Genomic DNA, 14,433 nt, shown 5'->3' on the forward strand with positions numbered 1-14,433 from the left:
AAAAAGTATGTTTCTTAGTGTGAATCCAAGAAGTTTCTTGCGGTGAAGTTTTAACTTGGACGGTTTCTCCTATTCCTGCAAGCAGTAGTGGATATGAGCCTGCGATTGGGATCCCTAAAGATCCAGATTTCGGCTTTATCCATTTTCTTCCAGAAACAATTGTCTGCCCTCCCTGAGGTTCAGACCTTTTTGAAAGGGGTTCTGCACATTCAGCCTCCCTTTTTGGCGCCGACGGCACCCTAGGATCTTGACATGGTGTTGCATTTCCTACAATCGGATTGGTTTAAGGAGGCTGAGGTCACGTTTCTCACGTGGAAGGCTGTCACTTTATTGGCCTTGGCTTCTGCGCGACGTGTGTCGGAATTGGTGGCTTTGTCCTGTAAAAGTCCCTATTTGGTCTTCCATGAAGATAGGGTGGAACTCAGGACGCGTCAACAGTTCCTTCCAAAAGTTGTCGGCTTTTCATATCAACCAACCTATTCTTGTTCCAGTGACTACTGACTCCTCAATTGCCTCAAAGTCTTTGGATGTTGTGAGGGCTATGAAGATCTATGTGAAGAGGACTGCTTGTCACAGCAAATTGGACTCTCTTCTAAGCAGACGATTTCTCGCTGGATCAGGTTCACTCTCCAGCATGCATATTCTGCGGCAGGATTGCCGTGTCCAAAATCGGTTAAGGCCCACTCTACTCATAAGGTTGGTTCTTCCTGGGCAGCTGCCCGGGGTGTCTCAGCTTTGCCGAGCGGCTACTTGGTCTGGGTCGAAAACGTTTGCTAAGTTTTACAAGTTCGATACTTTGGCCTCTGAGGACCTCAAGTTTGGTCAAGCAGTTCTGGAGGAGCCTACGTGCTTTCCCTCCCGTTCTGGGAGCTTTCGTACATCCCCATACTACTAATGTGGACCCCGCATCCTCTAGGACGTAAGAGAAAATAGGATTTTAATTACCTACTGGTAAATCCTTTTCTCGTAGTCCATAGAGGATGCTGGGTGCCTGCCCAGCACATCGTTATCCTGCAGTGTTATTTTTGTTTCAGTACTGCCTTGTTGTTAGGTAAGTTCTGCGTTTCTTACTGGTTTTAGTACTGATTCAGCTGTTGCTGAGTTTACAAGCTGGTTAGCTTGTTTTGCCTTGTATGTGTGAGCTGGTGTGAATCTCGCCACTATCTGTGTATTTCCTTCTCTCGAAGTATGTCGTCTCCCCGGGCACAGTTTCTAGACTGAGTCTGGTAGGAGGGGCATAGAGGGAGGAGCCAGCCCACACTATTAAACTGTTAAAGTGCCAATGGCTCCTAGAGAACCAGTCTATACCCCATGGTACTAGTGTGGAACCCAGCATCCTCTACAGACTACGAGAAAATGATTTTGATTGTGACTGACTTGGCAACTGCTAAGACTGCATTTCTCCTAAGTACTAATCCTTCTGCACCGAAGGCAAAGCGTACCACTTTTCGTTCCTTTCGACCTTCAGGGAAGGCAAAGGGTAAGGCGTACTCGAGATAGTGGATTTGGAAGTACGAACCTAAGCCCGAACCTAAACAATTCTGGGCCGCCCGTCAGCCTGCTTCCAAACAAGACAAGCCTGCTGCATGACGGGGCGGCCTTCCCCTGGGGACCCCAGGGTGGGAGGCCGACTTCTGCAGTACGCCCAGGCCTGGTTAAAGACCACTTTGGATGCCTGGGTGCGGGAAGTTGTCTCTCACGGGTACGCAATCTCTTTCAAGAGACGTCCCCCTTGCCAGTTCTGCTCAACAGTTATCCCTTCGGATCCATTGAAAGCGCAAGCTCTAAACTTGGTTATGCAATCCATCCTGGACACAGGAGTGGTAGTGCTGGTACCTCTGTCCCAGCGAGGCAGGGGATACTATTCGACCCTGTTTCTAGTTTCGAAGCCAAATGAGTCCTTCCTGCCTATACTCAACTTCAAAGCATTGAACAAATTTGTGAGTGTCCAAATTCCATATGGAAACTCTGCGCTCTATTGCACTGGCCATGGAACCCAACGACTATATGGTATCCCTGGACATACAGGATGCTTATCTGCATATACCTATTGCCGTATTGCATCAACAATATCTGTTGTTTGCTATTGGCAACCTCCATTACCAGTTCAAGGCTCTGCCATTTGGACTGGCCACGGCCCCTCGGATCTTCACCAAGGTCATGGCCATGATGACAGCCATTCTCCGTCGTCAGGGAATCAGGCTCCTACCATATCTGGACGACTTGCTGATCCTGGCAAACTCCTAAGATGTTCTCCTCAGTCATCTGGAACGAACGGTCAAATTCCTACAGGCCCACGGGTGGCTCATCAACTGGAAAAAGTCCTCGCTGGTCCCTGCTCGGAGCATGGTGCACCTGGAAGCACTGCTCTACACACACAGCCAGAGATTGTTTCTGTCTCCATAGAAAGTCCTGAAACTTCAGGACAGGATCAGATACTTCCTCTCTCGGCCAGTAGTGTCAATACACTCGGCGATGCAAGTACTAGGCCTCATGGTGTCGGCTTTCGATATGGTAGAGTACGCTCAATTTTATTCCCACCCCCTGCAGAGGTAAATCCTTTCCAAGTGGGATGGCCTGCCCCATCGGTTGAGGTCTCAAATGATCTCCTTGACTCTGGAGATTCGTCTGTCACTAAGCTGGTGGCTACAGGACCATTAATTGAGCAGGTGCTGTCCCTTCTGGATCTCCAACTGGGTCCTCTGATAATGAACGCCAGTCTGCGGGGTTGGGGCGCAATGTTGGAGCAACACTCTCTCCAGGGTCGGTGGACCAGGGAAGAATCTCTCCTCCAAATAAACATTCTGGAATTGTGGGCAGTGTTCAATGCGTTGACGCTTGCGCTGCCTCTGGTACAGAACAGGCCTGGTCAAGTACGGTCAGACAACGCCACCACGGTGGCGTACATAAATCATCAAAGCGGCACTCGAAGCCGCAAGGCAATGCTGGAAGTATCAAAAATCCTCCGTTGGGCGGAACGCCATCTGCCAGCAATATCGTCAGTGTTCATTCCCGGAGTCTTAAGCTGGGAATCGGATTTCTTCAGTCGCCAGGACGTTCACGCCAGAGTGGAGTCTTCATCCGGAAGTCTTTCAACTCCTAGTGGACAAGTGGGGCCTACCAGATGTAGACCTTATGGCGTCTCTTCACAATCACAAAGTTCCGGTCTTCGGATCAAGGACAAGGGATCCTCAAGCAACGTTTGTGGATGCACTGGCAATTCCATGGAACTTTCGGCTGCTATATGTGTTCCCTCCAGTGTCACTTCTGCCCAAGGTACTACGGAAGTTCAAGCAAGAAAGAGGAATGCTACTTCTAGTCGCTCCCGCTTGGCCTAGATTACATTGGTTCTCAGACCTGCAAGGTCTCTCGATAGAGCATCCTCTTCTACTTCCTGAATGCCCAGACCTCCTCGTTCAGGGCCCTTGTGTGTACCTGGACCTGGCCAGACTGGCTTTGACGGCGTGGCTCTTGAAGCTTCACTCCTGAGAGCCAAAGGATTCTCTGAGGCGGTTATTCAAACTATGTTGAAGGCCCGCAAACCGGCTTCTGCACGGATTTATTACAGGGTCTGGAACTCTTACTTCACACGGTGTGCTGCTACGAAATATGACGTAGGTCTTCGTCTGGCCTCCCTCAACGTTCATATTTCTGCCTTGTCGGTGTGGTTTCAGAGAAAAATTGCATCTATTCCTGATGTTCATACTTTCACTCAGGGTGTTTTATGGATTCAGCCTCCCTATGTCCCTCCTGTGGCTCTATGGGATCTGTCTGCAAGAGTCTCCATTTGAACCTCGGTGGACCTTAAATGCCTTAGGCTCAAGGTCATGTTTCTGCTGGCTATTGCCTCTGCTAGGAGGGTGTCAGACTTAGGTGCTTTGTCCTGTCGTTCACCCTTTCTGATTTTTCACTGTGACCAGGCAGTTCTTCAAACTCGCCCCGGTTATCTACCTAAAGTGGTGTCTTCTTTCCATCTTAACCAAGAGATTGTGGTTCCGGCCTTCATCTCTTCTGGATTGTCCTCCAAAGAGCGGTCTTTGGATTTGGTACAGGCTCTCCATATATATGTAGAAAGGATTGCCTCTATCAGGAGGTCAGATTCCCATTTTGTACTTTTTGATTTTCACAAACATGGCTGGCCTGCGAATAAGCAAACCTTGGCCAGATGGAGTAAAATGGTGATTGCACAAACTTACTGTATGCACAGGCTTGACTCTCAGCTCCTGCTGCTATCAAGGCCCATTCTACTCGGTCTGTTGGACCTTCTTGGGCGGCCTGCCCTGGTGCGACCCTCGAACAATTGTGCAAGGCGGCTACGTGGTTCTCATTGAACACATTAATCAGGTTTTATGCCTTTTCCACCTCCCAGGATGCTTCCTTTGGACGCCGGGTAATTGTGTCCGCTACAGTGCGACCCCTCCCATGAGGAACGGCTTTAGGACATCCCCAATGTCATTCCCTGTGGAATACCAGTGTACCCGGCTGCAGAAAAGGAGATTTATGGTTAGAACTTACCTTTGTTAAATCTTTCTGCGAAGTACACTGGGCTCCACAGGGCACCCACCCTGACGCACTTAGCTGCTTTGGGTTTGTATGGCATTAACCGCTGACACTTTCTCCTGTCGTGAGAGTGTGGTGTATGTGGCTACTAACAGTTGTCGTCTCTTTTTCCTGCTACTGCATTCGACTGGTTAACAAAACTGAGCTCCAGTGCATGAAGGCGGGGTTATAGAGGAGGCTGTGCAATGCATTCTGGGAACAGTCAAAGCTTTAGCCTGTTGGTGCCTTGGATCAAGATCCAACTCTACACCCTGATGTATTCCCTGTGGAATCCAGTGTACCTCGCAGAAAAAGATTTAACCATGGTAAGTCTACCATAAATCTTCATGCATGTATAGATGTATATGTGTGTGTATGTGTATGTGTGTATATATATATATATATATATATATATATATTAGTTCTACAACACAAGAACCTGCAGTGACCATGTACGGCTGTAGCAGGAGTATGCTGTGTATATACAGTGTGTATGTGTGTGTGTACATATATTTATATATATATATATATATATATAGATAGATATAGATACACAACAGGTGGCCGGCACTCGGAGAGCCTCCGTGGGCTTTCTAGCTCAGGTGCCGTCCTCTGAGGTTTCCACCTCCATGAATAGACCCAGTGAGAAAGGAGGCACTCAGAGACTTCCAGATGCAAAAAAACTTTTTAGTGAAACCACTGCAAAATTAGATAATCATCAACGTTTCGGGGCTACGGTCCCCGAAACGTTGATGATTATGTAATTTTGCAGTGGTTTCACTAAAAAGTTTTTTTGCATCTGGAAGTCTCTGAGCTCTGAGTGCCTCCTTTCTCACTGGGTCTATATATATATATATATATATATATATATATATATATATATATATATATATATATAGTTCTACAACGTAAGGACCTGTTTTGTCTCTGCAGTGACCACGTGCGGCTGTATCAGGAGTATGCAGTGTATATACAGTATGTGCGTGTGTGTGTGTGTATATATATATATATATATGTATATATAAATACAAAAAAATGTCTTCCACCCCGCGCTCAACCCACCAGCAGCAATATGGAGAAAGTCCCTGTTAGTGAACTTTCAACGAATAACATAAACAAAAACAATAACCAATTGCGCTTGGTATAACTTTAAAACACTCAGATTTTAGTATTTCCAGTAGCTGTTCTTCCACGGTGTGGATTCTTATAACTGGTATCACCTGCAAGTATACGCTCACACCAGAGAACACACCCGAACAAAAAGACGGCCAGAATGGCCTAAATTAGATATGATACCAATTTGTTTTTATTAAAAAACATATAGAATTCCATAAATTCATATGAACATTTTTTTTTTTACAGATAAAAGGTTCCATACATTCATATAAACATTCTTAAAAGAAAAACATCCAGATACAGTCAATAGGTTTTCTGTTCAAGCCTTTAAAGAACACCCTCACCCTTATAGGTGTATATTCTGTAGGGTGTATTAATGAACTAGATAAGAGACCGTAACGGATTCGACCCAACGCGTTTCGTCAGAACGACTTCATCAGGGGTTTCTGTATGGTATCACTAAAACATAAAACGGGTGATTGGATGGTCCTTTAAAATTTCTAGGATAATTTTTATATACACACATATATGCATATACACATAGGGAGGGAAAATGGAGGAGAAAATGGAGAAGGAAATATATACATACCAAAAAAAGGAAGGAACAAAGGCCTTCATGGATATAAAACATCCATAGCCCATATATATAGGACCAACTTTTAATAGAGATGGATAATTCACCCAGAATGGTTGTAGGATGGTAAAACCTATGGATATTATTAATTGGTTAGAAGACCATAATTTTAATACTCGGACATATTTTTACTGGGTGCTATCAGGTGTGGTGTCTTATCATATAATTTTATACATACCAAGCATAAACGCGTACGCCTTTAAGGGTATTCAGCTAGTTAATGAACCTGGTTGCAGACTCTTTTCAGTTTTTATGCAGGGTCTGTTAAATTTGAACCCTAAAGAATATTTAACAACATTTCAGCTACATATACTTTAAAGTGCAATTATATCACAAACTCCAAAAAGTGAATAATAAACGGTGTGTTCAATAAATTTACATATAGTGAATAACTGCACCACTCAGTGTTGATTTCTATAGCATATGAAATTATATATGAAATTAGCTCTATGCTATAGAAATCAACACTGAGTGGTGCAGTTATTCACTATATGTAAATTTATTGAACACACCGTTTATTATTCACTTTTTGGAGTTTGTGATATAATTGCACTTTAAAGTATATGTAGCTGAAATGTTGTTAAATATTCTTTAGGGTTCAAATTTAACAGACCCTGCATAAAAACTGAAAAGAGTCTGCAACCAGGTTCATTAACTAGCTGAATACCCTTAAAGGCGTACGCGTTTATGCTTGGTATGTATAAAATTATATGATAAGACACCACACCTGATAGCACCCAATAAAAATATGTCCGAATATTAAAATTATGCTCTTCTAACCAATTAATAATATCCATAGGTTTTACCATCCTACAACCATTCTGGGTGAATTATCCATCTCTATTAAAAGTTGGTCCTATATATATGGGCTATGGATGTTTTATATCCATGAAGGCCTTTGTTCCTTCCTTTTTTTGGTATGTATATATTTCCTTCTCCATTTTCTCCTCCATTTTCCTTCCCTATGTGTATATGCATATATGTGTGTATATAAAAATTATCCTAGAAATTTTAAAGGACCATCCAATCACCCGTTTTATGGCCCTCATTCCGAGTTGATCGCTCGCAATGCGAATGTAGCAGAGTTACACATGCTAAGCCTACGCCTACTGGGAGTGTATCTTAGCTTCTTAAAATTGCGACCGAAGTATGCGCAATATTGCGATCACAAACGACTTAGCAGTTTTAGAGTAGCTTCAGACTTACTCTGCCTGTGCGATCAGTTCAGTGCTTGTCGTTCCTGGTTGACGTCACAAACACACCCAGCGTTCGCCCAGGCACTCCCACCGTTTCTCCGGCCACTCCTGCGTTTTTTCCGGAAACGGTAGCGTTTTCAGCCACACGCCCCTAAAACGCTGTGTTTCCGCCCAGTAACACCCATTTCCTGTCAATCACATTACGTTCGCCGGAGCGAAGAAAAAGCCGTGAGTAAAAATACTTTCTTCATAGTAAAGTTACTTGGCGCAGTCGCAGTGCGAACATTGCGCATGCGCACTAAGCGGATTCTCACTGCGATGCGATGAAAAACACAGAGCGAACAACTCGGAATGAGGGCCTATGTTTTAGTGATACCATACAGAAACCCCTGATGAAGTCGTTCTGACGAAACGCGTTGGGAGAATCCGTTATGGTCTCTTATCTAGTTCATTAATACACCCTACAGAATATACACCTATAAGGGTGAGGGTGTTCTTTAAAGGCTTGAACAGAAAACCTATTGACTGTATCTGGATGTTTTTCTTTTAAGAATGTTTATATGAATGTATGGAACCTTTTATCTGTAAAAAAAAAATGTTCATATGAATTTATGGAATTCTATATGTTTTTTAATAAAAACAAATTGGTATCATATCTAATTTAGGCCATTCTGGCCGTCTTTTTGTTCGGGTGTGTTCTCTGGTGTGAGCGTATACTTGCAGGTGATACCAGTTATAAGAATCCACACCGTGGAAGAACAGCTACTGGAAATACTAAAATCTGAGGGTTTTAAAGTTATACCAAGCGCAATTGATTATTGTTTTTGTTTGTAGAAATATATATATATATATATATACATAGTTCTACAATGTAAGGACCTGTTTTGTCTCTGCAGTGACCACATGCGGCTGTATCAGGAGTATGCAGTGTATATACAGTGTGTGTGTGTGTGTGTGTGTGTGTGTGTGTGTGTATATATATATATATATATATATATGTATATATATATATATATATATATATATATATATATATATATATATATATATATATATATAGAAATAAAAAGGGTGATAATTGGCGCAATAATCCTTCCTCTAATAGTCCATGTATTTTACAGTGGGTTCTTAAAATGTCCAGAGCACTTCCCCTATATCCTCTGGGGTGGCAGCCTATTCTCCAAAATGATCCGCTGTTCCAACAGAACTTCAATAAATCTAGAAAAACAAATGAGAGAGGCGCCCATAGTGCAATATAGACAATACAAAATAAACCTCCACCAAGAACACCCTAAAAATAGAGGTGTACCATGTGGGGTGGTCTCATAACCACTTTTGATCAACGTTTCTCAGAAAAGCAATGCCGTTCCCCATTTCTGGTAGTGGACGCCTTAGTGTACTGGTCACGTCTGCGTTTGTGGTCTCAAAACGTGCAACGTAAAGGATAGAGTAGAACACAACATAGTGTAATACAGTTTAAAAAAAATGTTTTATTTATTTACCATTAACACATAAAAACAAGTTGCCCGTACCATGAGCTAAATATAAAACAGCTTATCTGTTAGTAGATGTGTTCGTCTGTCACTCAACGCGTTTCGTCCGTTGCTGTGCTGCTGGACTTCCTCAGGAGTGCATACATAATGGCTCACATGTGCCTGTATTTATACCCCTTTTCAAAATGGGCAATTAGCTCCACTCAGGTACTTACCGGAAGTGATGTCACTTCCGGTCCTGAGTTGGAAAGAAACCAACTTAAAACCTTTTAATTATAATAATATTGGTATGGAGATTACTGCGTTTACCCCCCACATATACACTGCAAAGTCCGGTTTCCAGGGAGCATGAAAACGAGCGGCGTGACCGCCGGAAGTCACGAGCGCGCCGGGCAGCGCTTCCGCCCTCAGGTGTTTCAGCTTCAGACGCATTAACTGAGCATGCGCGGGACTAAGACGGTCACAGCGCCGCCCGTCCCCGCTGCTCTCGTATGCATCTGTTGGCACAGATCATGCTAGCAGTGGAGTCCATAACAGCACAATGCCGTGGTAAAGGGAAACAGAAGTAGTATACATATACAATGGTACTTAGTGATGTGATTCTTAATCAATTAGCTTTTATGGGTGAAATTTGAACCCAGTAATTCATCATTATATTTAAAAAGGTTGTAGATGAAGGATTTAGACGTATCATTGATATTTAAAAAAATAATTAAAAAATAATTAATTAATTAAAAAAAGATTAATTAATTAAAAAATTAATTAAAAAAGGAGGTCATATGAATATAATAGGAGACTTTGTCGTATATATGAGAGGATATTGGTAATGAGGATCATAAAAAGTCAATAAAATTAAAAAATACATATAAATAGGGCATATATTGTGCAAGATATACATATAAAATATATATAAAGATACCCAAAACAAATGCATATTTTAAACATATTCAGGACTAAAATATATTAAAATATCTCGAAGAATAATTAATTAAAACAAGAATGCCCATATCCTAATATGCTTTTTCAGAGAAAAGGGGCAATCTCATAATTATCATTGAGTCCTCTTGGGGCCAAAGTTTTGAGTTCATAGATCCAATACATCTCCCTTTGGGAAAGTTTTTTTTCCCTATCTCCACCTCTGGGCCCCAATTTGACATTCTCTAGGGTTCTCACAGTCAGTTCTTTCGTCTCAGATCCATGATAATTCTTGAAATGTCTCGGGATGATGTGGTGTTCCTGTTTATTCCTTATACTTCGGATGTGCTCCTGAATCCTGATTTTTAGTGGACGTTTCGTTTTCCCTATATACTTTAATTTACAGGGACATTCTAACATATAAATGACCCACGATGTGTTGCAAGTTGTACGGTCTTTTGTTGTATAGGATTTCGATCCTTCTGAGTTTGTAAAGGAGCTTGATCGGGGATGTACAAATTGACAAACATTGCAATGTTGGCACTTATAGAGACCTTTCATGTCCCATTGTGTCTTTATTTCTGGTTTCAATGAGGTTATCATGCTTGGTGCAAGGTGGTCTTTCAAATTTTTTGCCTTCTTAAAAACCACCATTGGTTTATCTGGTAGAATAGTGTTCAAAATGGTGTCCATCTTTAGAATACCCCAATGCTTATTTAAAATGGCGCGTATTTGTTTTTCCTGGCAATTAAACCTTGTGATAAAGTTAAAACCTTGTTCTTTTGGGGTTCTGTTTCTATATGTTAAAAGAGTGTCTCGTTCTGTAGCGTGTGTAACGTCCCCGAAACGTTGATGATTATGTAATTTTGCAGTGGTTTCACTAAAAAGTTTTTTTGCATCTGGAAGTCTCTGAGCTCTGAGTGCCTCCTTTCTCACTGGGTCTATATATATATATATATATATATATATATATTAGTTCTACAACGTAAGGACCTGTTTTGTCTCTGCAGTGACCACGTGCGGCTGTATCAGGAGTATGCAGTGTATATACAGTATGTGTGTGTGTGTATGTATATATATATATATATATATATATATATATATATATATAGTTCTACAACGTAAGGACCTGTTTTGTCTCTGCAGTGACCACGTGCGGCTGTATCAGGAGTATGCAGTGTATATACAGTATGTGTGTGTGTGTATATATATATATAGTTCTACAACGTAAGGACCTGTTTTGTCTCTGCAGTGACCACGTGCGGCTGTATCAGGAGTATGCAGTGTATATACAGTGTGTGTGTGTGTGTGTGTGTGTGTGTATGTGTGTATATATATATATATATATATATATAGTTCTACAACGTAAGGACCTGTTTTGTCTCTGCAGTGACCACGTGCGGCTGTATCAGGAGTATGCAGGACACGGAGGAGCCTGGGGGGAGCACCTCGGACGTCTTACGCACTGGTTGGTACATTAGTGGTTTTCGGCGTTTGTATGGTGTCGCCTCTTGCTGGTTGCATCGCAGTATAGTCTTGTTTTTCCGATCGTGCTGCAATGTGAACGTCTGTGTGGTAGTCTGTTCCTTGTAAGGTCTGTATTTACGTCTGCTGTTCTAACTTATTTTCGAGGGGGAGGGGTGATGAGAGGGGAGTTTTCATTTTTACAACTGATAGAATATTAGGGCACAAAAGACAGCGGTAACTCGTAGGAGGAGTCTTGTGTAAAAGTACAACCGCATCACAATGTGACCATATGCTATAGGAGAGGGAGTTATTATCCTGCACTCTGATGTAGATGCATACTGTATTACACACCGTTACACTATATGCTATAGGAGAGGGAGTTATTATCCTGCACTCTGATGTAGATGCATACTGTATTACACACCGTTACACTATATGCTATAGGAGAGAGAGTTATTATCCTGCACTCTGATATAGATACATACTGTATTACACACCGTTACACTATATGCTATAGGAGAGGGAGTTATTATCCTGCACTCTGATATAGATACATACTGTATTACACACCATTACACTATATGCTATAGGAGAGAGAGTTATTTTCCTGCACTCTGATATAGATACATACTGTATTACACACCATTACACTATATGCTATAGGAGAGGGAGTTATTATCCTGCACTCTGATATAGATACATACTGTATTACACACCATTACACTATATGCTATAGGAGAGAGAGTTATTATCCTGCACTCTGATATAGATACATACTGTATTACACACCGTTACACTATATGCTATAGGAGAGAGAGTTATTATCCTGCACTCTGATATAGATACATACTGTATTACACACCATTACACTATATGCTATAGGAGAGAGAGTTATTATCCTGCACTCTGATGTAGATACATACTGTATTACACACCATTACACTATATGCTATAGGAGAGAGAGTTATTTTCCTGCACTCTGATATAGATACATACTGTATTACACACCATTACACTATATGCTATAGGAGAGGGAGTTATTATCCTGCACTCTGATATAGATACATACTGTATTACACACCATTACACTATATGCTATAGGAGAGAGAGTTATTATCCTGCACTCTGATATAGATGCATACTGTATTACACACCGTTACACTATATGCTATAGGAGAGAGAGTTATTATCCTGCACTCTGATGTAGATGCATACTGTATTACACACCGTTACACTATATGCTATAGGAGAGAGTTATTATCCTGCACTCTGATGTAGATACATACTGTATTACACACCATTACACTATATGCTATAGGAGAGAGAGTTATTATCATGCACTCTGATATAGATACATACTGTATTACACACCATTACACTATATGCTATAGGAGAGAGTTATTATCCTGCACTCTGATGTAGATACATACTGTATTACACACCATTACACTATATGCTATAGGAGAGAGAGTTATTATCCTGCACTCTGATATAGATACATACTGTATTACACACCATTACACTATATGCTATAGGAGAGAGAGTTATTATCCTGCACTCTGATATAGATACATACTGTATTACACACCATTACACTATATGCTATAGGAGAGAGAGTTATTATCCTGCACTCTGATATAGATACATACTGTATTACACACCGTGACACTATATGCTATAGGAGAGAGAGTTATTACCCTGCACTCTGATATAGATACATACTGTATTACACACCGTTACACTATATGCTATAGGAGAGAGAGTTATTATCCTGCACTCTGATATAGATACATACTGTATTACACACCATTACACTATATGCTATAGGAGAGAGAGTTATTATCCTGCACTCTGATATAGATACATACTGTATTACACACCATTACACTATATGCTATAGGAGAGAGAGTTATTATCCTGCACTCTGATATAGATACATACTGTATTACACACCATTACACTATATGCTATAGGAGAGAGAGTTATTATCCTGCACTCTGATATAGATACATACTGTATTACACACCATTACACTATATGCTATAGGAGAGAGAGTTATTGCCCTGCACTCTGATATAGATACATACTGTATTACACACCATTACACTATATGCTATAGGAGAGGGAGTTATTATCCTGCACTCTGATATAGATACATACTGTATTACACACCATTACACTATATGCTATAGGAGAGGGAGTTATTATCCTGCACTCTGATATAGATACATACTGTATTACACACCATTACACTATATGCTATAGGAGAGGGAGTTATTATCCTGCACTCTGATGTAGATACATACTGTATTACACACCATTACACTATATGCTATAGGAGAGAGTTATTTTCCTGCACTCTGATATAGATACATACTGTATTACACACCGTTACACTATATGCTATAGGAGAGAGAGTTATTATCCTGCACTCTGATATAGATACATACTGTATTACACACCATTACACTATATGCTATAGGAGAGAGAGTTATTATCCTGCACTCTGATATAGATACATACTGTATTACACACCATTACACTATATGCTATAGGAGAGAGAGTTATTGCCCTGCACTCTGATATAGATACATACTGTATTACACACCATTACACTATATGCTATAGGAGAGGGAGTTATTATCCTGCACTCTGATATAGATACATACTGTATTACACACCGTTACACTATATGCTATAGGAGAGAGAGTTATTATCCTGCACTCTGATATAGATACATACTGTATTACACACCATTACACTATATGCTATAGGAGAGAGAGTTATTATCCTGCACTCTGATATAGATACATACTGTATTACACACCATTACACTATATGCTATAGGAGAGGGAGTTATTATCCTGCACTCTGATATAGATACATACTGTATTACACACCATTACACTATATGCTATAGGAGAGAGAGTTATTATCCTGCACTCTGATATAGATACATACTGTATTACACACCATTACACTATATGCTATAGGAGAGAGAGTTATTATCCTGCACTCTGATATAGATACATACTGTATTACACACCATTACACTATATGCTATAGGAGAGAG

The 14,433-nt window shown here is 41.0% G+C and overlaps 1 protein-coding gene across 2 annotated transcripts in view; it reads left to right on the forward strand.

Annotated features, from left to right (window-relative positions):
• Positions 1-14,433, forward strand: part of LOC134992488 (zinc finger protein 664-like) — a 114,422-nt gene that overhangs the window by 59,009 nt on the left and 40,980 nt on the right. For both annotated transcript variants that reach the window (XM_063950785.1, XM_063950786.1), the window contains exon 2: positions 11,284-11,361. In XM_063950785.1, the coding sequence (XP_063806855.1) occupies positions 11,310-11,361 (52 nt within the window). In that variant the 5' untranslated portion in view covers positions 11,284-11,309. The remainder of the gene's footprint in view (positions 1-11,283; positions 11,362-14,433) is intronic.

The sequence above is a fragment of the Pseudophryne corroboree genome, chromosome 2 (genome assembly GCF_028390025.1).
Source record: "Pseudophryne corroboree isolate aPseCor3 chromosome 2, aPseCor3.hap2, whole genome shotgun sequence".
In the NCBI taxonomy this organism is placed as follows: Eukaryota; Metazoa; Chordata; class Amphibia; order Anura; family Myobatrachidae; genus Pseudophryne; species Pseudophryne corroboree.